General features: G+C 39.4%; 1 protein-coding gene across 2 annotated transcripts; it reads right to left on the bottom strand.

Annotated features, from left to right (window-relative positions):
• Window positions 1-1177: 1177 nt before the first annotated feature.
• On the bottom strand, window positions 1178-20626 carry LOC127674106 (zinc finger protein 665-like). 2 transcript variants are annotated; one of them, XM_052169969.1, is made up of 5 exons: window positions 20569-20626; window positions 17347-17439; window positions 8485-8611; window positions 7803-7931; window positions 1178-5251 (listed from the first exon to the last, which is right to left on the bottom strand). In XM_052169969.1, exons 2-5 carry the CDS (start codon window positions 17359-17361, stop codon window positions 3261-3263), a joined length of 2262 nt encoding a protein of 753 aa, XP_052025929.1. In that variant the 5' UTR covers window positions 17362-17439; window positions 20569-20626; the 3' UTR covers window positions 1178-3260. The 2 variants fall into 2 exon arrangements, with proteins under 2 accessions (XP_052025929.1, XP_052025928.1); XM_052169968.1 differs by lacking the exon at window positions 20569-20626 and adding an exon at window positions 20443-20558.
• Window positions 20627-23269: the final 2643 nt, after the last annotated feature.

Raw genomic sequence — 23269 nt, 5'->3', positions numbered from 1 at the left:
ATTCCCCCAAGCATATCATGTCCACTCCTGCTATCCAAGGGTCCCTGAAATGCCCACTTTTGTGGGACTTCCTATCCCTTTGAAGTACTGCCATCCTGCACTAAGTGTAAAATTCACTAGGGACTACCTAATATTATCATCTAACCTCACAGTTGGTATGTGGAGGTTTACCCCTCATGATGCTTCCACTATCACTCCCTATGTTAACAAAGATCCCATTAGATTCTGATATTACCCTATTACGAACAATTGGTATTTATGTGGCCTTTCTAACCGTCTTGATTTACACCCCCTTCCTCTCCTAAATTGTGGCCCTCTCTTTAATGGGACAATATTAAGAGGTTCTTTAAGCCCTCCTGGATAGCCTCTTATGCTGTGATGATAGCAATTGTCATACTTATAGTTATTTTGTTTGTCTCCCACAGCATATCTCCAGGTATCCTTCCATAAATAAGCCAACCCTCTAGGTGCTGATGGCAATCAAAAATCCAAATTTTACCCCTCCCAAGAAAGTGATCAAAGCATGGATGTCAGAGATCTGTGAGACTACCATGTAGACTGTCCCTTGTCTCCCCTTTGTGTGAAGTGCCTCTAGAGTAATATCTCTTTGAGGGCTGGTAGTCAATGACAGGAAAGACCCTGGGAGACAGACAACCTAACACAGAGCACAATCCAATATACTGGGAATCCTCCAACGTGGGGGTCAAAAATATCGGGGCAATGGCGCCCTGGCTCCAACTAGACTGTCAAAATCTGAAAACAAAAGGGTAGATATGTAGCAGGAACAGGGGTGGGGAAGCTGACTCTATGGAAATGCTGGAGGCTGTGCAGCCACAAAAGCATCTCCTGCAGTAGGACCTAATTGAGGACTGCCCGTGACACCAGCATTCCTACAGGAGGATCTAGTTGAGGATTGCCTGACAGACCAAGGATTGCTAGTGCAAACAATGCCAGCCAATCAGGAACTACTGTTTAGAAGAGATGTTTTCTTGGGACCAGTGGGGGTGCAGGTAGAGGGAATTAAAAGAGCTTGCATCAGTGCTCAGATGAGCTTGCTGCAACATTTCTCACCTGCTCCTGGAGTCAATTTCAGAGACTTTGTGATCTCACCCCTAACCTCAAACTCCAGGGGCAAGTAGGGTCAGGTAGAGAGCTGTCCAGGGTATAGGCAACATGCTTCAAGTTAATTTATTTATTTATTTTTCATAAAAGTCAAGAACAGTGAGCACTGCATAGTTCATACCCTATCAGTGGAATGTCTGAAGTGTTGCACAGCTATGAGGAGAAGTTCCAAGTGTATATATGAATACAGAAACCCTGTCACTTTTACTTTGACAGTCTGATCCATGTGTCTTTGATGATGTATACTTTACCTATAAAAGTATGGCAGGGGCATGGATCAAGTTCACTGAAAAACAATTATAAGGTCCTAAACCTTTATGGTCTTTGAAATCATTCAAAAAGCAGAAAACCTTAAGCAGAAGAACTTTACTCCATTTTCTCATTTCACATGTGAAGGCACTGTACTGATATGGAAAAGTATACAAACAAAAGAAAATGCAAGTTCATTCAGAGGAAAATAAAATCTTTACTTTCATTAGCTAAAAGTTCAATTAGTGATATATTTTGAATGAGACAGTGGAAAAACTTAACAACAGTAGTTAAATGATGTCTTAAGAAACCTTTTGTGTATTTTTTACCTATGGTGCTGCTGGCCATTGAACTCAGGGCCTCACACACATGACCTATGTGCTTCTCTACTAGCTACATACACAGCCCCTACACCGTATTTGGGTTAAATTTTCCATTCTAATAATGTTTATCACTTTAATTTTAAATGTAAGAAAAATTATTTGCTACGAGTGAAAGCTGTTGTCACTTGATATAGAAGTTCACTATGTCTTTTGCAGTTTATTCAACAAACAACCCATATCTAATAGCCTATCGTTCTTATTTCACAAAAAAGGCAATATCCTAATTTTGTGGCAGCTTCTGTATCTCATGATCAGATGGTAGATCATTTCTTTCCAATAGCTTTTGCCCCACAGAATGCCCCCATCAAACACAAAGAACAATAAATTAATGCTGTAATTTTACAATATCCTGTCCCTTTCCGATGATAAATGATTTGATTACATCTTATAATTTGATACAAACTAAAGTTACCTGAGAAGAGGGACTCTTAAGACATCACAGTCATCTGGCTGGACTCTGGCCATTTCTGTCAAGTATTTTCTTTATTAATTACTGATATAAAAGGGCCTAGACAACTTTGGGCAGTGCCACCCCTTGGTAGGTGCTCCTAGGTTGTATAAAGGAAGCTAAGCCAAGAAGTGCAAGTCAGCAGGTATCATTTCCCCATTGTCTCCTTTGTCCCTGCTTCCAGGTTCCCTTATCCTTCTCTTGATCAACCATAACCCATAAGATGAAATAAACCCTTTTCTCACCAAGTTAGCTTGAGACATGGTATTTAATACAGAAAGTAAACACAAATTAGGGAAATAACTTAGCCAATACTTAAAAGGTGGAATGGAGTCATTCTTCTCAGAAACCAGATAGATATGATCCTTTCCTACTAATGTGACTTTTTACCCTATTTTTTCCAGAGGCTGCAACAAAAGGCCCCTGAGGCAGGTATTGTATCGTCAGAAAGTTGCAGATAACAATCACAAATAGCAAAGCAGATTTTGCAAGAAATCATAAATAAATGAATACACGAATATTAAAGCCAAGTTATCCAATGTCTTCAACCTTTTAAATATATGTTTTATCTATTTTGACTTTTAATTGGTCAGCAATTATCAATTCTTCTGTGGAATGTAACATCAAAGATTAGCTATGGAAAACAGGAGGCTGAGCAATTCCTTCCATTCACCCTTCACTGCAACAGTCGGTAAATAACATCCTCAGTAAGTGCCAATTAGATGAGTTCATCAGTGATGTGCATTAATGTGTTTATAGAGGTGGGAATCATGTCCTGAAGCATCTTCTCTACATGTATGAAATGTCTTCTTAATATGCTATATGTCTATAAAAGCTTGATTTATTTTTTTTAAGTCAAGTTCTTCCTATGTATCCCAGGCAGACAGTGCTCTCACAATACCCTGAAAAGGGTATGGTTATACATGCATACCACTATATCTAGTGACATATTTGAACTCCTGATGGGGGTTTTTCATCAACACAATACTAATATTTCCTTAGGATTGTATTCCTGAATATTGTGCAAGAAGTGAGTTATGCTCAAAACCTTGCTATATTCACATTTGCTCCTGTCCAACATGAAGCCTTTGATGACTTGTAAGGTTGGAACTTCGACTAAAGACTTTGCCACACTCATTACATGTGTAAGGTTTTTCACCAGTATGGACTGCCTGATGGGTAGTCAAGCTTGAACGCACACTAAAGGCTTTACCACACTTACTACACTTGTAAGGTTTTTCTCCAGTATGAGTCCTCTGGTGACTTGCTAGGTGTGAATTTTGAGTGAAGACCTTACCACATTCACTACACTTAAAAGGTTTTTCTCCAGTATGGATTGCCTGATGAGTAGTCAGACTTGAGTACACACTGAAGGCCTTGCCACACTCATTGCATTTGAAAGGTTTCTCTCCTGTATGGGTTCTCTGATGATTTGCAAGATGTGAATTTTGAGTAAAGACCTTGCCACATTCCAGACATTTATAGGGTTTTTGCCCAGTATGGATTACTTGATGGGTATTTAGGTTGGAATGTGAATTAAAGGCTTTCCCACACTCACTGCATCTGTAAGGTTTCTCCCCAGTGTGAATTCTCTGATGGATTGAAAGGCTTGAAGTTTGACTGAAGACCTTGCCACATTCAGTGCATTTGTAAGGTTTTTCTCCAGTATGGATTACTTGATGGGCAGTCAGGCTAGAACGCACACTAAAGGCTTTGCCACACTCATTGCATTTGTAAGGCTTCTCTCCAGTATGGACCCTCCAATGTCTTGCAAGATTTGAAGTTTGACTGAAGAATTTGCCACATTCTTCACACTTGTAAGGCTTCTCCCCACTGTGAACTCCACGATGACTTGCAAGATGTGAATTTTGAGTGAAGACCTTGCCACATTCATCACACTTGTAAGGTTTTTCTCCTGTATGGATTGCCTGATGAGTAGTGAGGCTGGAATACACACTGAAGGCCTTGCCACACTCATTGCATTTGAAAGGTTTCTCTCCAGTGTGTATTCTCCAATGATTTGCGAGGTGTGAATTCTGAGTAAAGACCTTGCCACACTCTGAACATTTGTAGGGTTTTTCTCCAGTATGGATTGCCTGATGGGTATTTAGGTTGGAATGTGAACTGAATACTTTCCCACACTCATTGCACCTGTAAGGTTTCTCTCCAGTGTGAGTTCTTCGGTGAATCGTGAGGCTTGAGGTTTGACTGAAGACCTTGCCACACTCATTACATTTATAAGGCTTATCTCCAGTATGGATTACCTGATGGTGAGTTAGATTTGAACGAACACTAAAGGCTTTACCACAATCATTACATTTGAATGGTTTCTCACCAGTATGAATTCTTCGATGACTTTTAAGGTGTGAATTCTGAGTGAACAACTTGCCACATTCATTACATTTGTAAGGTTTTGCTCCAGTGTGATGCCTCTCATGTACCAAAAGATAGGAACGTCGAAAAAAAGCCTTCCCACACTCAACACATTTGTAAAGTTTCTCTCCAGTGTGAATTTGCCGATGATATGCTAGAGAAGAAGTATATCTGAAGACCTTGTCACACTCATTACATTGATAAGGTTTTTCCTTAATGGGTGCTTTCTGTCCTTTCATGAATAGTGAAGAATAAACATCATGTTCATGAAGAATGGGTGCTTTGCCACCACTAGCAAGAATTCTGTCAGATGACAAAATTGAAGAACCACTGCTGATGGACTTAGCTTCATTACCATCAACATTTCCTGCAGCCAGAAATGGCTGCAGTTGTTCAGGTAGGTGTGAAGTGAAGCTTAACAGGAGCTCATTTTGACTAAGGTTTATTCCTGTCTCCTTTCCACTATCTTGACCTCTTCTACAAGTGGATTTAAAATTCCTTTCACGCTCTTCCCAGTGAAACTCAAATTTCTGAATGTTCTGCTGGATTTCTCTGAAGGAAAAATCTTCAATGCCATTGCTTTTATATCTTTCTGCCACCATTGTCTGGACTATTTCTCCTGAATCTCCACTCTCTTTTGGTAGGAAATCTTTAATTATATGTTCAGGAGAGTTAACTAGAAGATATAACAGTTTTCTGATTAAGTATAGACAAGATATTCTACACTGAAAATATTTACAACAAAAATAAAATTTACTGAGTATATTTTTGAAACATAAAAGCTAATTTAATTATCATAAAACAGCGATTTCATAATTAAGTACAGGTAATTGTATATAATTTTAATCACTAGAAGAAATAACTCATTTCAAATAACTTATGATCAAATTATTCGTATTGAGTAAAGTTACATAATCCAAGAAAAGATCATTTTCCATCACATCATAAGTATACATATTATCGCCTAAAAGCATATGACTGCATCACAAGTAAACGGAAAAAAGTATATTAACATTATATTTTCATAAATACATAAAAATACCATAAAATATGATAATAAAATTTAACAATAGTTACTTTATAAAATCAGTTAAGTAAGTGGAAATTTTGAAATACAAAATAATAGCAAAAAGACATAAAAAATTCACAAAAACAGGACTAACAAAAACGATACAAGAGCCTTTAAAAACTTACCTAGACTAACTCATGAAAAACATTTTTAACATGAACCATCAGTACAAGTCTGTTACATTGCATAGTACACACAGAAAACAAGCACTTGTAGGTCCCAATAAATAATACAAAACAACTCTAGAATTCCATGATAATGCAACCATACAAATAATCAATGCATACATTCATAAATTGCTAAATGTAGCAGCTAGAGAGATGGCTGAAGCATTAAGAACATGTACCACTCTTGAAGAGCAGCCGAGTTCTGTTCCCAGCACCCACACTGGACAAGTCACATGCCTAAACACAAACTCCAGGGATCCAAAACTTTTATCTGGACTCTTGAGAGCATCAGCCCTCATATGTATTCACATACATATACACAGAAGTAAAAAATAAGATAGATTAAAAATAAAACTCTGTATGTTGTAAAATGATAAACACTTTCTTATTAAGGAAAAAACAGGGTTTTCTATGCAGAAATAGCAAAAATAAAAATAAAAGGAACACGACATTCAGCCATTCCACTAACATGTTTGTGTATGTATGACGTGAAGTCACTATTAGGAAGACATGAGGGCATAATCATAATTATGACAGTAAGGCTCACAATAGCCTAGATATGGAATCAGTTTTCATGTATGCCAGAAAATGAATAAAGAAAATAGGGCTGGACAGATGGTTCAGTGGTTAAGAGCAGTGACGCTCTTCTGAAAGGCCTGAGTTCAAACCCCAACAACCATATGATGGCTCACAGCCATCCGTAATGAGATCTGATGCCCTTTTCTGGTGTGTCTGAAAACAGCTACAGTGCACTTACATATAGTAAATAAATAAATCTTTTAAAAAAAAGAAAAAAGAAAAGAAAAGAATGCGATGGTTGGAGGTGGCACATGCCTTTAATACTGTCAATCAGAGGCAGCACCAGGTGCATCTCTCAGTTTGAGACCAGCCTGGTCTACAGAATGAGTCCAGGACAGCTGTAGCTGCACAGAGAAATCCTGTTATGAAAAAGCAAAAAACAAACAAACTGACCAAACAAAACAAACAAACAAATAAACAAAAAAAGAGAAAAAAATACAATGCTCACTGGAAGATGGTAGAATACTACTAGCTCAGCTAGGCCCTGGGCTTAACCATAGTTCTATTGTACACACACGTGAGTCCATCCCCATTTTTAAGAGTGCTGTTTTGAAACTTGATTGTTTCAGGTTTCAAGTTTTGGCTATTCATTCCCTCTTGGATATATGATATGCAAATTCTTTCTCCAAACTCAGAGGGAAATACCTGATGCTAAATAAGAAAAACCTGGTCATTTAGCTCACAGCACCAAAGTTCTTCTCAGTCACTCACGTGAAGTTTTACGGTAATGAAAATAAGTATGGACAAGGTGACATACTGAGACAGATGAACCAGAAAGGATGCTGGTATTGTATCATCCAGCAACTCAGCTTCTGAGTATATAGCTAAAAGACTGATGTGTCCATGGGATGTCTGTACTATTCTCTGTGATGTTCCTTGTAGTTGACTATTTAATTAACCTTCTTGTATGCAACCAGTTGACTCTCTATGTGTTATATTAGTTTTGTTTTTCAGAAAAAGAAAGTTCCAATTACAACAATGTCTATCAGTCTGAAGAATGTGTTATTGAGCAAAATGAACCAAATAATGAACTTTGTGCATTGTTTTGCTTGTTAGCCTAATTATTTCATTTTTAATTTTTATTTCCTTTGGGACAGAGTCTCACTACACAGCCTTGATTTGTCTGGAACTTAATATGTGCAGCAGGTTTGTCTCAAACTTATAAATATTCACCTGCCTCAGCTTCTCAAGTCCTTAGATTAAGACATGTACTACCATGTCTGGTTTATCCTGATTATTTCATAATTGATCTCTATTACTAATACAGTATCATATTCAGTGTTATTCACTTTGAGAATGAACGGCTAAATTTTTGTCCCTGTAAAGAATAGTGACAGACTTGTTTCTCACTGAGACCTTGCACCTGCTATTACGCAGTGAGGCAGCTTCTCCTCTGCCCTTTGAGAGCTTACCTGCACTCACAGTTCTGACATATTCCTGTCCATTTGAGTTTCTGCTTCCTATTGTCTCACTCGCCACAGTCCAGGGCCCTTTGTTTTGTTCCAATTTAGACACAGCATTCAGACTTGGAAGTGTGACTCCTGTTTATAAAAAGACAGTAACATCAGGTACTAAGGATTTTATAGAAATTCCATACTGTGCTAATGTGAGGCAAGAACATGTTACATATAAATCTAGAAAACTACTTCACAAACTCATCACTAAATGCCTCCTGGGAGCTTAATGGCCAGATAACTAGTAATCTACCAAGAACGACTGACTCAAAAGCTCAGGGAAAGACAGCAAGAATTTAGATACTTTAAACACATGTCTACACACCATGAATCATGTATAGTGGCAAAGGCTTATAATTTCAGTACTAGGGAGTGTGAGGCAATCAGACTGTAAGTTCAAGCCTACTAGACTATACAACCCAAAGAAAATAAATAAAAAGTAAACAACAACAAAAATTTACCATAAGGGCCTGGAACACAGCCCAGTAGCAGAATGTGTGTCTGTGTAAAAGTTCTTGGATTCTATTCCCAATGCAGAAAGGGAGGGAAGAAAGAAGGTATAGATGAAAGGTAAAAAAGTAATATGGCTTCCCAAAGGCACAGAAAGAAAATGCGAAGTTACAAAGGAGGCCATCCTTACCCAGGGAGACCAGGTTCCTGTAGTTCTCCAACATCACGTCCCTGTGCAACGCCCTCTGTGCATGGTCCAGGCATTCCCATTCCTCCTGAGAGAACTCAATGGCCACATCACTGAATGTCAACTGTCCCTAAAAGGGAACAGACACATTTTACCATGTTGAGATTTAGGATCTTTACAAAGAGATGAGACAAGGGGAAAACCAAAAGGATAAACTAATTTAAAGAGAGAGAAAAAAAAAAACCATCTCCATGTGTAACATTACAAAATACAGGTCTTTGTTTTGTTCTCAGATGTATAATTCACTTGCCATCTCTGGATTAATAAGAATGAATTCGTCTCCTATGATGATATTGATAGTTGAAATAAAGTTCTGAGGGTCCTGAGCTTCAGGACGGTTGTTGGGAACCAAGATGACCAAGGCAGGAATAGGTCTGAATTTCAGGCCTTACTCCTGATCCTCTAGGGAGAGCAGAGGTGCTGAAGTCTCAGGTGAACAGCAGTAAGCAATGGTGTTAAATAATCATATGTGACTGACTGAACCTCCATACATCCTCAAAGCACAGAGTTTAAAATTCTTTCCTCACATTCTGCCATGGTCTAAAGTCCTAGAGAGTGGCTTACCCAAGAGGGGTGTGAAAGCCACAGCTTATCTCCTGTACCTCACCTTCTGTGTTGTCTTTGTCTAACTATTCATCTATACTCTTCGGAATGTCCTTCATTATAAATAGGGAAAGGATAGGGTTCTGCTGAGTACTGTGAGCTGCCATAGAAAATAAAACATAAACTTTAAGAGAGGGAGAGCAGTCTGTGGAACTGAGGCTTCTAGCTGTCTAGTGTCAGAATGCAACAGAATTAGCTGACACTGAGCTGGGGTAAATTGGAGAATTACTTGCCTGGGATGTGGAGAAAACTTCATATGCGGGCTAGCCTAAGCTTTCTGTTGGATGAGAGCAACAAGACCTTGTTTTTCCTGTTCCCAGATTAAAATGTATCAGAGAAATATAGCTTCTTTCTAAGGTTACCTTGCTTCTCTTTGAGATATTATGGTATGTTGCAGTACATTTCTCATGTTTGTGAGTAATACAAACAGCAAACCTGAAAGCCAACCAGGCCTGCCCTTTTAGTTACCTCCTATTCCCACACATTCACTCTGTCCACCCAGGTATTTTCTACGCCCTTTTGCCCAAACCCAATAACTATCACTTATTTCTCATCCCATAAAAGGAAAAAAGCAAAACCCATAGACTCATCTCAATTGTACTGTTAGATAAGATGATTGACACACCCTGTTCAGTTTCTAGCTGAGCTATTGCATGAGCAGTGTCTTCAGAGATAATGTCATGAGGCTTTAAGAAAACAAAACAAAACAAAACAGGTGAGTGGCCTGCCCACCAGTTTAACTGTCTTACTCCCTCAACTTGATTCCTAAAGGCATATTCTACTATTTCTATGCTCCCACCTCACTGTCCCCTTTATAGAACCCTGCTGCCATTTCCAGCACATTTCCACAATTTCCACACAATCCCACCATGCAGGTTCAGGCCATCAGTCAGAAGAACAGGCGAGTGACTTGGCTGTCAGGTAAACTGTCCTACTCTCGAGACTTGGCTTAGAAAACACATTTCAATGCCTGCCTGTTACAGGTTATTTCATCACACTGTGAACTCCAAGATTATGCTGTTTATTGGGAAATATTTTTTTCCTAGTTGTGAAGTAGCACGTACCTTTAATCCCTCTGGCTGGAATACAGACACACCCTTAGTACACCCTTGATTTTTAATTCAAAACAATGAAGGTAAAGTTAGTTTTTAGAAGGAATTACTCATGTTTTGAAAGTGCTGTAGAAACATTTACTCTCAATTCAGGGTTTCTACCCTGCCTTTGACGTCCCCAGATAAAAGATACACACAACCTTTATAATCAGTCTTAGCACAAGAGCTGAGCAGATATCTATATTCTATGCCATTTTGCCTGTTTTTCATCCAATAATCCCATTATATAATTCGCCATGCCAGTGTATAGGGCCATTATTTTAAGATTCTTACCCCAAGGGCTTCTCCTCTCTTCACTTTTTTTTCACCTTGTGGTTCTCCTTCAACCCTAAGCCTAGGACCCCTACCTAAATCCCACCTATGTCTCTTCTGGCCAGCTCTTGACTGTCAGCATATTTATTCACGAATCAAGGATAACTTGGGGGACAAGGTCACAGAGCATCACTAATTGAGCCTATGTATAATCTCTGGGAGTAACTAGAATTTAGCATAGCTAAAGATCAAACGTCAGCAAAAGACTACTGGAGAGGGAAGAAAGACTCTCAGGGGTTAAGGCTACTACAGAAGAAATAGATTCATTGATCAAAGAAAATGTTAGATCTACTAAGTTTGTGTTACAAAACATGCAGAAAATCTGGGACACAATGATAAAACCAAACCTAAAATTAATAGGAACAGAGAAAGGAGAAAAATCCCAGATCAAAAGCTGGAAAATATATTTAACAAAATAACAGAAGAAAAATTTCAAAACCTCACAAACATAGGGATGGAGCTTACAGAACACCAAATAAATTGGACCAGAAAAAAAAAGTCCCTGTGACACATAACAATCAAAACATTAAACATACAGAATAAAGGAGGCATATTAAATGCTGCAAGAGAAAAGGTCAAGTAAATTAAATACATATAAATATAAATATAAATATAATTATAAGTATAAATATAAATATAAATACAAATATAAATACAAATATAAATATAAATAAAGGTGGACCTATAAGAATTATACCCAACTTCTCAGTGGAGACTCTAAAAGCCAAAAGGGCCAGGGTAGAAGACGAATGATTACAGCCAAGACTACTGTATTCACCAACCTCTACAGCTGAAGAAAACAAGATATTCCCTGACAAAGCCAAATTTAAATACTATCTATCCACAAATCCATCCCTAGAGAAAGTACTAGGGAAAAATCCCACGCAAAATGGTTAACTACACCCGTAAAAGCACATGCAATAAATAATCTCACACCAGGAAAACCTACAGAAGGGAAACACACACACAAACACACATATACACAACGTCAAGCCAAAATTAATCAAAAGAGATGGACAAGAACATTTCATGCCCCCAAAAATGCAGCAAAATGATATGTCTTCAGATCTCTGCCAACAACAATAACAAAATAAAAGTAATTGACAATCGTTTGTAATTAATTATCTGTTATATCAATAATTGTAATTCACTAATAAAAAACATAGACGAAGAGAATTGATATAAAAACAAGATCTATCCTTCTTCTGCATACAAAAAACACATCTCAACATAAACATTACACCAGAATAAAGGTTGGGAAAAGATTTTTGCAAGCAAATAGGCTAATGAAGCAAGCTGCTGTAGCTATGCTAATATCTAAAAAATACACTTCAAGTCAAAATGAATCAAAAGAGATGAAGCACATTTCATACTCACCAAAGGAAAAATGCAGCAAAATGACATTTCTTCATATCTGTGCCCTAGACACTAGGGAAACTAAAGTTGTAAAAGAAACCTTACTAAAACATAAATCACATATCGAATCAATATTAATAGTGGGAAACTTTAATATCCAACTTGCCAATGGATAGGTAATCCAGACAAAAATTACACAGAAAATTATGGAGCTAGCAGACATTATGAATCAAATGGACCCTACATACATATACAAAAATTTTCACCCAAATACAAAAGAACATTGCTTCTCAGCAACTCATGGGATATTCTCAAAAACTGACCACATACTGGGTCACAAACTGGCCCAATTAACTAAAAGGAAAATAACCCCTTCTATCTTCCTAGATAGGATTCTATCATCCTACCATGGATTAAAGTTGCATTTAAACAACAGAAACAACAGCAAGCTTACAAACTCATGGACACTGAACAAATTCAATGTCAAGGCATAAATAAAGGCATTAAAGACTTCCTAGAATTCAATGAAAATGAATGCACAACACATTGAAACTTGCGTTACAGAAAAAAAGTGATGAGAGGAAAGTTCACAGCACTATGTGCTTTCATTAAGAGAGCAGAAAGATAACATTCTAGTGACTTATCAGGACACCTAAAAGCTTTAGAATAAAAAGAAGGAGTACATGGCAGGAAATAATCAAACTCAGGACTGAAATCAATAAAACAGAACTAAAGAGGAAAATGCAAAGGATAAATGAACAACCAGTTGGTTTTTGAGAAAATCAGCAAAATTGACAAGCCATGACCCAAACTCATTAAAAGACAGAGATAATATCCAAATTCACAAAACCAGAAATGAAAAAAGGAAAATAATGATACTGAGGAAATGCAAAGAATAATTAGATCACAGTGCAAAAACTTGTACTCCACAAAACTGGAAAATCTAAAAGCAATGGATTATTTTCTCAATAGATACTACATATAGAACTTAAGCTCAGACAAACATTTAAATAGCGGTATAAACACTAAGCAAATAGAAGCAGTCCTTAAAAGTCTCCAAACCAAGAAAAGTACAGTGCCAGAGAATTTCAGGATAAAATTTTAACCAGACATTGAAAGACCTAACACCAATATCCCTCAAATTATTCCACAAAATAGAAAATAGAACATTATCAAATTCATGCTATAAGACCAAGGTCAACTTGATAAACAAACCAAAAAGATATTCATCAAAATAAAAGAATTAAAGACCAATGTTCCTCATAAACACTGATGCAAAAATACACAATAAAGTACTTGCAAACTAAATATAAGAACACATCATAAACATTTTCCACTGTGATCAAGTAGACATCATCCCATCTGTGCATGATAAATTAACATATGAAAATCTGTCAATGTCATCCACCATATAAATAAACAAAGAAAGAAAGCAAACAGACAAACAAGCAGTAACAACAACAAAAACACATGATCATCTTATTAGATGGCGAAAAAAACATTTGACAAAATCTAACTCCCCTACATAACAAAAGTCTTGGAGAGATCAGGGATACAACAGACATATGTGGACATAATATAGGCAATATATAGAAAGTCTATAGACAACTTCAAATTAAATGGAGAGAAACACAGAGAAATTCCATTAAAATCAGGAACACAAGGCTGTCCTCTATCTCTGTGTCTATTCAATATAGTACTTAAAGTTCTAACTGAAGGAATAAGACAACTAAAGGCAAAAAAGAGTATATAAAATAGAACAGAAGTCACAGTATTGTTATTTGCAGAAGATATGATAGTATACATAAGCAACCCCAAAAATTCTACTAGAGAACTCCTATGGCTAAGAAATTCCTTCAACAAAGTGGCTCCATACAAGATTAATTCAAAATAATAATAATAATAATAAATAATAATAATAATAATAATAATAAGTAGCCATCCTATATACAAATGAAAAACTGAGAAATATATCATGTAAAAAAAAAACCTTCAAAATAGCCACAAGTAATATAAAATATTTTGGAGTAACTCTAACTAAGCAAGTAAAAGACCTGTATAATAAAAACTTCAATTCTTTGAAAAAGAAAATAGAAGATATCAAAAGATGGAATGATCTTCCATGTTATAGATCTGTAAAATTAACATAGTAAAAATGGACACCCTACTAAAGGACATCTATAGATTCAATGCAGTTCCATCAAAATTTCAACACAATTGTTTACAGACCTTGAAAGAACAATCGTCAACTTCATACAGAAAAACAAAAGGTCTCAGGATAGTTAAAACAATAATAAGTAATGAAAAAAAAAAAAAACTTCTGGTAGAGTCACGATCCCGGATCTCAAGATGTACTACAGAACCACAGAGAGCATTGGCATAAAAACCGATTAATCAATTAATCTGAAGACCAAAATGTAAACCCACACGCATTGCATATTTCTCATTTCTTTATCAAAGGACAGATCTGACTTTCTATAAAGAAGTCATAAATACACAATGGCAAAGAAGCATCTTCAACAAACAGTGCTGATATAACTGGATGTTGGTTCATAGAGGAATGAAATCTTTACGTATCATTCTGCACAAAACTCAAGTCCATGTGGAACAGAGACCGTGACATAAAACCATATTGACTGAACCTGATAGAAGAGAAAGAAAGGAATAGTCTTGCACACATTGGCAGAGAAGACAAATTCCTGAACAGAATACAAATAATACAGGCACTAAGATCAACAATTAATAAATGAGACCTCGTGAAACTGAAAACTTCTGTACGACAAGGGACACTTAGTCAATAGGACGAAACAACAGCCCGCAGAATTGGAAAAGAACATCTGACCAAGGACTGATATCTAAAATATATAAAGAACTCAAGAAACTAGACACCAACAAGCCAAATCCAAGTGAAAAACGGGGTACAAATCTAAAGAGAATTCTCAACAGAGGAATATAAAATGGAGCACAAGAAATCAAAACACTTTTGATTTTAGCAGTGAAATCTGAGATGGTATGTCAACACAGGACCCAGGGCAGAAGGTAGAATTAGCATAGCAAGTCTAGTTGTGTAAAGTGAGCATCTACTTATCAGAACCCACGTTCTAGCACAAGATGGGTTAAGCCTCACTCATTGAAGACTGTGGAAGAGCAGTGCATATTCATTTACAGAATGTTCCTACAGACTGTGAAGAGATGGAGATAGTAACTCACACGCCTCTTGAAACTGAGGCAAAAGCTTTTACTATGAAGTCAAGGGCAGCTTGGACTACACAGGGGTCCATGGAACAGAGGTAAAGGCTGTCGTAAAGGAGATAAGTAAGCTAGCCTTTTTTCCTAAAAGGCAAACATGCAAAATAAAGTATCCTAAAATGATTTTTTTTAAAAAGTAAATAAATACAATTTTAAAAATTGCATAACCGCTTGTTGGACGTGCAGCTACGGCTTCCTGCTGTGTGAGAAACTGGAAGACTATGCAGCGAAGGGTATGCTGAGCATCACTGCCTAAAACTCAGGACCGCTTCCAGATTTACGATGGAAGAGTCATGTCAGGACACATGCTCAAAGTTTTATTCCTGAATATGTAATAAATCCAATGGAGGAAAGTGTTACTGCATTTTTTTTTTATTACAAGGACATGTTCTCAGAGGGCTGAAAAATAGAACTGCTTTTACCCCAAATGCCAGCTTCACAAGCATCCCATGGGAACAGCAGGGTCTTGAGGATGAGTTGTTGACCGAAGCCCCTACTGCTGAGCACTCAGGGTAATTCCTAGTGACAGCTCAGGGAGTAAAGTGCTTGCCCGGAAAGCATGAGGACTGAAGGTTTCATCCCCAGCATTACGCAAAAGCTGAATGCATCTGGAAACTCAGTGCTACGTGACAGACAGACCCATGGCGACAGACAGACCCATGGAGCTTAACCAACCATGAACTCCAGATTCCATGAGAGATACTATATCAAAACAAAAGCGGTAAGCCACTGAGGAAGATGCTCCTTTTGATCTCTGACCTCCAAACACACATACACACGAGTACAGACTCACATGAACATGTACATACTTTACATGTACACGGACACGAAAGCCTGATGTGCATGATCTTATCCGCACTCAGGAAGTCAGCCTGAGTTAAATAGGGAGACAGTCTCTCTAAAAACAAGAACAAAACAAATCAAAACCAAACCTAACCAACCAAACTTGCAAAACACTCCAATATGCTTGCAGACAGGAACACTGCATAACTGTCTCCTGAGAAGCTTCATCCAGCAGTGGATGGAAACAGAGGCAAAGACCCCCAACCAAACAAGGTGGAGCTTGCAGAGCCTTGGGAAAGGGTGGGAGATAGAACTGAGTGACCCTGAGGGGACAAGGACACCACAAGAAGACCTACAAAGACATCACCCGCAGAGACTGAATCACCAACCAAAGAGCTTGCAGGGGCTGAACTAGACCCCCTACACATCCGTAGCAGATGGGGCCCCCTGACAACTGGAGCAGGGCTGTCTCTGACTCTGTTCCCTGCCACGGGACCCCCTTCCACAGCTGGACTGTCTGGCTACGCTTCAGTGGGAGGGGAGGTGCTTCGTCCTGCTTGGACTTCATGTCCCAGGTCTGGGACGAACCTAAGTGGGGAGACCCATTTCTCTGAGAAGGGGAGGTGGTAATGGGGGAGGGGATTTCGCGGGGGAGCCTGGGATCAGCATGTAAACTGAATAAATAAATGAAAACAAATAAAAAAAATAAATAAGAGAAAATAGCACACAAAAGAACCTGAACCCAAAACTGTAATATCTTGATAATGAAATACAACACCCTCTATCTCTAATTCTACTTTCTAGTCATTGAGATGTTCTCTCAGAAATACTGACCATTAACTTTACTATCTGTGGTATACTGGATTCGCCAGAATATGATTTCCCATGAAGGTCTCCTTTCCCTCATAACTCTAAAAGGCATCTGTGCACATTAACATATGACTTCCCATGTGTAGCTTCTTTAACCTACATCTAGAGTGCTAACAGTTTACTTGGATATGATCCTAGACAAACCTTCCTGCCCAACAGTATAAAGGCTTCTCCCAAGTTTTTTCTTCCTTCTTTTTGGTCCATTTGTTTTTCGAGACATGGTTTTACTGTGTAGCCCTGGCTGTCCTTGAACTCACTCCATAGACCAGGCTGGCCTCAAACTCAGAAATCCACGCCTCTGCCTCCCAAGTGCTGGGACTAAAGGCGTGCGCCATCACTACCCGACTTCTCCCATGTTCTATATGACAGGATCATGGCATCATAAAATTTAGTGGCTAAGGGAAAATTCGAGTAAAAGCAAGTGAACAAGTCTAGTCTATACCCAGTGAAGGTGGGCAGGTTCCATACCTTACACTTCAGAGAACAGACAACCAATGGGGAAGGGGCGCACTTACTGTACCTGAGTGACAGCCATCCTGGATCTTTTTATTTCCTTTTCCTTCTCCTCCTCTCAGGTTCTTCCTTGTGCAACATTCGTTTTTAGAAGTCAATCCTGAATACCAAAAGCATACAATTAATTAAGTATATCACAGACTTGCAAAGTGATATAAAAACTCTTATTCTGGGAATGAATGAATGAATGAACAAACAAATAAACAAATAATAAAGCATGGGTATTGAGGCATACACATACCATTGCATCTCTCAAAGCAAAGGCCTGGACAGCATAGTGATTTTCAGGCCATATGGAACTAACAGAACCTTCTCTCAAAATGGTAAAATTACAATATTCAGGATAAACACAATCACTTCCCATCCCCTTTTGAGACAAGAACCTTCTATAGAGCCTGGGTTGGCCTTGAATGAATGATCCTGCTGCCTCAGTCTCCTGAGAGCTGGGATTACAGGTGCATGGGAACCCCCAGCAAGACACCCACTTCCTGTGTCCAGAGCCACAGTCAGAGGAAGGACTTCATTGATCATGTAGAAATATGGGTGTCTGTAGCCCACTATGTCAAGCAGATATAGCAACAACAAACTACTACCAGAGGGACAACAGGAGGTTTGGCACTTTTCTCTAGAACCTGATCCCACCTCAGTAAGATCAGGAATACAAGGTCACCACTGCCCACACGCAGAATGTACACATGTATACATACAAATACATATAACCACACGGACAAAATAAATATAAGCAGAGTACTCAGCTAACACTTCAGAAGGGACAGCTTTCCTACTTGACATGTTGAAACTTTACAGGAGATTCTTCTGAAACAGTCACCTGTTCCCTTTGCCTTGTTTCTTGTCATGAGAAAACCTAACCAAACTATGTCCCTGAGAATGTGGGGCTAAGCGAGTAGATTAACAGAACCTGTGACAGCAGGTTATATTCAGGACAGGGAGCTTGGAAGTAAAAGGGGGGCAGAGGTGAGAGATTGTGGCACTTGATGTCATCCTCAGGAAGTGAGTGGGATATGCGTTAAAGCACAGATCATTAACTTAGTGCCTGACAGGGAGCTAGCCGCCTGAAGGAGAAGGAAAGGCCATCCAGAGACTGCCCCACCTGGACATCCCTCCCAGATACAGTCACCAAACTCGACACTATTTTGAATACTATGAAAGCCTTGCTGAAAGGAGCCTGCTATAGCTGTCTCCTGAGAGATCCTGCCAGAGCCTTACAAATACAGTTGAATACTGGCAGCCAACCATTTCACTGAGTGTGGGATCCCCAATGGAAGCGTTGGAGAAAGGACTGAAGGAGCTGAAGGGACTTGCAACCCCATAGGAAGAACAACAATATCAACCAACAAGACACCCTAGAGCTCCCAGGGACTAAGCCACCAACCACAGAGTACATATGGCTCCAGCTACATATGTAGCAGAGGATGGCTTTGTCAGGCATCAATGGGAGGAGAGGTCCTTGGTCCTATGAAGGTTTGATAGATGCCCCAGTGTAGGGGAATCTAGTACAGAGAGGCAGGAATGGGTAGGTGGATAGAAGAACACCCTCACAGAAGCAAGGGGAGTGAGATGGGATAGGGGGTTTCTGGGAGGGGGAGAAAGTAGGTAAGAGGATAACATTTGAAATGTAAATAAATTAAAATAAATAAATAAATAAATAGATAAATAAATATAATTTTAAGAAAAAAGAAAGAAAGGAAAAAACATCACACATTTAGTGTGACCAGAGGCAACACATTCTATGCTAAAAGCTAAGTGTTAGGGGGAAAAAGAATCCCACAGCTCTTCCACACCACACCTCTGTCAAAGAAGGGTGACACTGTCTAAAAGTGTCACATCAGTTCTGGCTGTATAAGAACCACAAAATGTCAGTAAATGTCTAACCGCAACAGTATTTACTCATTGAGAAAGTGTCTGAGTTACTTATTCCAGGCTACCTTAAACTCTCCATTTTCCTACCCCAGCTTTCTTTGCACATGCTGGCATTACTGATCTGTGCCACCATGCCTAAGACTATCAGTTAACGCCCATCAGAGTAGTCAATTTTTGCAACGCTCCTTCCATACTTCTAAAATGTAAACAAAAGTTACGTGTTTTTTTTTCAACAACAAAAACAAGCTCAGTAGTAACAACCTTCCTATTCCATCAACCTCTCCTTTACCCAGCCGCCCCTCCCTCATTCTGCACTACCTCATTCACCCTTTCTGAAAGGGACTTGGCCAGCTCCAGCATGGTGACCATGACTCTGCTAGGCCTTACCGTTTTCCTCCCTCTGCCTCGCTAAAAACTCTTAGATTACATTCCTAAAGCTGCCTCTAAGGTCTATTCCCTTATTTGGCCAATTGCTCCTCTTGAGGCTTACTATGAAGGCCCAGCTATCATCGCATTGAAGTCTGGCAACCAAAGGGCACCTTTGGCTCACCTAATTAATATGCCAGATTAAAATGAAACACCTCGTCCTATCACGGGGATTCTCATGTTACCTCTATAAAGCACCATTTGCCTATGGGTCACACAGGTCTCCTCTCTATCTAGAGGCAGTCATTTGTCCCACTCCTGGACAAATACTCCTTACCCCTCTCTCTTTCCCCTTTTCTGCCCTCGGAATTCTCTGTTCCCTTCCCCTTCTTCTTCTGTCTCCTGTCATTGACCTTTATCCGAGTCCTCTCTCCCTCTAGGGCAAATAAATCTTTGTGCTGAGAACTTGGTCAGAGAACTTGATCGTGCAAGTTCTGCCCAGATACTTCCCCTTTCGCTTCCATCTCCTGCTTTTCTTTCTATCACACTGCCCTCAACATTCTGGCAGTTTAGCTGTTCTCCCTCTCCCCTCCACTCTGGCCAGCATCTCCAGACCCTGCTTTCTTTTTCCCTTCCATCCGGCGCTGCAGCACGCATCTCCTCTGCCACTCCGTCACTCTGTCACCTGCAGCATTCTCTAGTCCCGTATCACCTGGCACTGCCTGCACAAACGCTAGTCACGTCTCCTCCCCCACCGCGGAAGCTTCTGAATCCACGTCCCGCTCCTTCCTGGCTGCATCCTCTCCGGGCACCCCTCTCGCCTGGCTCCGCTGCCATCTCCCTCCCACATGCCTACTTCCTCAGTCTCGCAGCTCTCCGCATCCTTTAGTGGAGCTTTGCACACAAGATGGGGATTCCAGGGCAGAGGAATTCTGGGTTTCTGGGTGCCAGCAACCGATCTAAAGGATCTAGGAAAACTCACCCAGCTACGAGATGTAAGTAGAGCAAAACCGCTTCCGGGTCGCTGCGCAGGAGAGCACTCAGCATTGCGGTTGGCTCTGAGGGGAAATAAGGCGGGACCAGAGAACAAGTGATTGACAAGGGGAAGTACCTAGAAAGGAGGCTGGACTGAGATGGAATTTTAAGGAGATGTTGGCCAGTGTGGGCTAGTGGGGCACGGAGTAGGAAACTGTTGCTTGGAGGGGAGAGTATCTAGAGAAATGTGTACGGGCTAAAGAGGACCTAAATGCTGAGAATGGCGTAGTGAAGGCTTAGAACTGATTCGGAAAAGAGCGGAGGTGGGGGTTGGAGGTGGGGGCGATGACAAAGTAATGGACTAGAAAGGAGGATGGGGATGCACAGGGGGGTAGGGTAGTGCTCAAGGAAAAGTGGGCGTGGGTCTGGCTTTACGAGGGGATTCGGAGTAGGTTGTGTTCTTGGTGCACCTTTCTCAGTCCTGCTTATTCTCCCACAGGTTCCTAGCTCCAAGGAGTAAGGACTAGGGCTCCTGAGCAGTGTAAGTCAGTAGCCATGCCTAGGTACTAGGTAAGAGAGTCAGGGACAATGGTAAATATGTGCAAGCATAGATTTTATTTTTAATTATACACACACACACACACACACACACACACACACATATATATTATATATATATATATATATATATATATATATATATATATATATAATTACCTATTTTAAGGGTAATATTTTCTGTTACAAAAAAGAATTGCATTCACAAAGATCATTAGTGGTTGACAATGAAGATCGATTATTTTTCCTAAGTGCAAACTTTCCTCTTTGTAATGAAAATGACAATTTAAAAATATTTTAAGTGCTTTTTGGCTTGAAATTTTGAAACAGCTCGTAAGCCATTTTGTCATTCCCATTGAAAGTTCATACTGTATCTACTTTAAATAGAAGCAAATGCTTGCATTCAAATACACATCCTAAAAGATATTTGTGACAGCAGTCTTCAGATGAGTCAAAGGTCAGTGGGAATAATTTGAGGAATGTCTAATGAAAAAGTTTCTTCTCATGTCTCATGTGGCAGATCCACTTTTCATCAAAAATTTCCAAAGGAAGTACGCATTCTAATTCAACAAACTATCACCAGTATAAAATAACAAGATGCACTTAGGTTCTTTGTTGCTTCACCATTGTAGAGTGTTTTCAGATACATACTTTTAAATATATAATAAATAACCACTTCACCCTACACTGCTGTGTCATGCACCCACTACTTCCTGATGAGCACTTTAGTATATGCATTATGTTATTAGACAGTCATTTACTATTCATCCTATTGAAATCAGTTGCTGAGAGCCTGGACATCCTCTCTGATATCAAAATAAAGCAGATTTATCTCAAATGCCCTTCAAAATTCCATGTCCTTGGGCAGGTTCCCCCCTAACTCTAAAGCAGAGGAAAAAAAAGAGAAGAGAAAACAATCAAAGATATTTAAAATATTGTATTGCTCTCGAGAACCACTAGAAGGTGAACCATTTTCATGAGGATACTGTTATCTCACGAATAAAAGTGCCTAGGTTGGTGTACTGACTGGTTTTGGGTGTCAAGTTGACACAAGCTGGAGTTATCACAGAGAAAGGAACCTCCCTTGAGGAAATGCCTCCATGAGAACCAGCATTTTCTCAATTAGTGATCAAGGGTGGGAGGCCCATTGTGAGTGGCACCACCTTTGGGTTGGTAGTCCTGGGTTCTATAAGAAAGCAAGCTGAGCAAGCCAGGGGAAGCAAGCCAATAAGGAACATCCCTCCATAACCTCCGCATCAGCTCCTGCTTCCTGACCTGCTTGAGTTCCAGTCCTGACTTCCTTTGGTGATGAACAGCAATGCTGAAGTGTAAGCTCAATAAACCCTTTCCTCCCCAACTTGCTTCTTGGTCATGATGTTTGTGCGGGAATAGCAGCCCTGAGTAAGACAGGTGGTCAGTACCAGAAGCTGGGAGCTCATCCATGGAGATGAAGTTGTACTCAGCTTGAGACCCACTCACTTGGGAAGGACGTCTATGGTTCCTTCTGCTACATGCTATAAGCACCTGATTTGATAATGTTACTTTTGTATGTTTTCTCCAATACAGTACTTTATAACTACCTGCTCCTTCTCTAAATCCATTATTTGTTGTGTGTTGCCCAAACATAAGCTCATAAGCACAAACATGTTCACTATGAAAAGCATGGATTCCATACTGTAGAGCAGAGCAGGTCTTAAACTCAGTGAGGACATGGCAGGCTATTCCCCAGAGAGAGATGCAATTATGGCACAGTGGACATCTTGATTGGTAGGTCAATATTATACCTTTAAGAGTCCTCAGCTAGATATGATTGTTAAAGATTTTATCCCCCAAAAGTCTGCATAGCACCGTTTGCCCTGTGAAAGCTACCCAGCAGTGAGAAATACCATCTCGATTACAGTTGTGCCCTGCAACAAAAGCATGAGGGGCCTTGATGAATAATGTCTTCCCATATAAATGTGGTGGACAGCAAAGAGATAGGGATAGCAACTGTATTTAGAGGGTTATTTGTAGCCTCTGTAACAAACACTGCTAAAAAGTATCTCATCCTCAGGACTGGTATTTTGCTTCTGGCACTGACATTATAATCATATCACTTAACAAAAAAGTCTTGAATATAGCTTTTTCGTCATTCCTTCATTGTGACTAAG

This window comes from Apodemus sylvaticus, chromosome 23 (assembly GCF_947179515.1).
Source record: "Apodemus sylvaticus chromosome 23, mApoSyl1.1, whole genome shotgun sequence".
In the NCBI taxonomy this organism is placed as follows: domain Eukaryota; kingdom Metazoa; phylum Chordata; class Mammalia; order Rodentia; family Muridae; genus Apodemus; species Apodemus sylvaticus.
Note: the sequence above shows the minus strand (reverse complement) of the source record. Positions and strands in the feature narration are given on the sequence as shown.

What these genes read in the sequence shown, in the direction of transcription:
- LOC127674106 (XM_052169969.1), bottom strand. An exon ending in CAGGAACCTGGTCTCCCTGG is followed by an intron (nt 7,932 to 8,484) that starts GTAAGGATGGCC and finishes TTTTATAAACAG; the next exon opens with GAGTCACACTTCCAAGTCTG. An exon ending in TGTCAGAACTGTGAGTGCAG is followed by an intron (nt 5,252 to 7,802) that starts GTAAGCTCTCAA and finishes TATATCTTCTAG; the next exon opens with TTAACTCTCCTGAACATATA.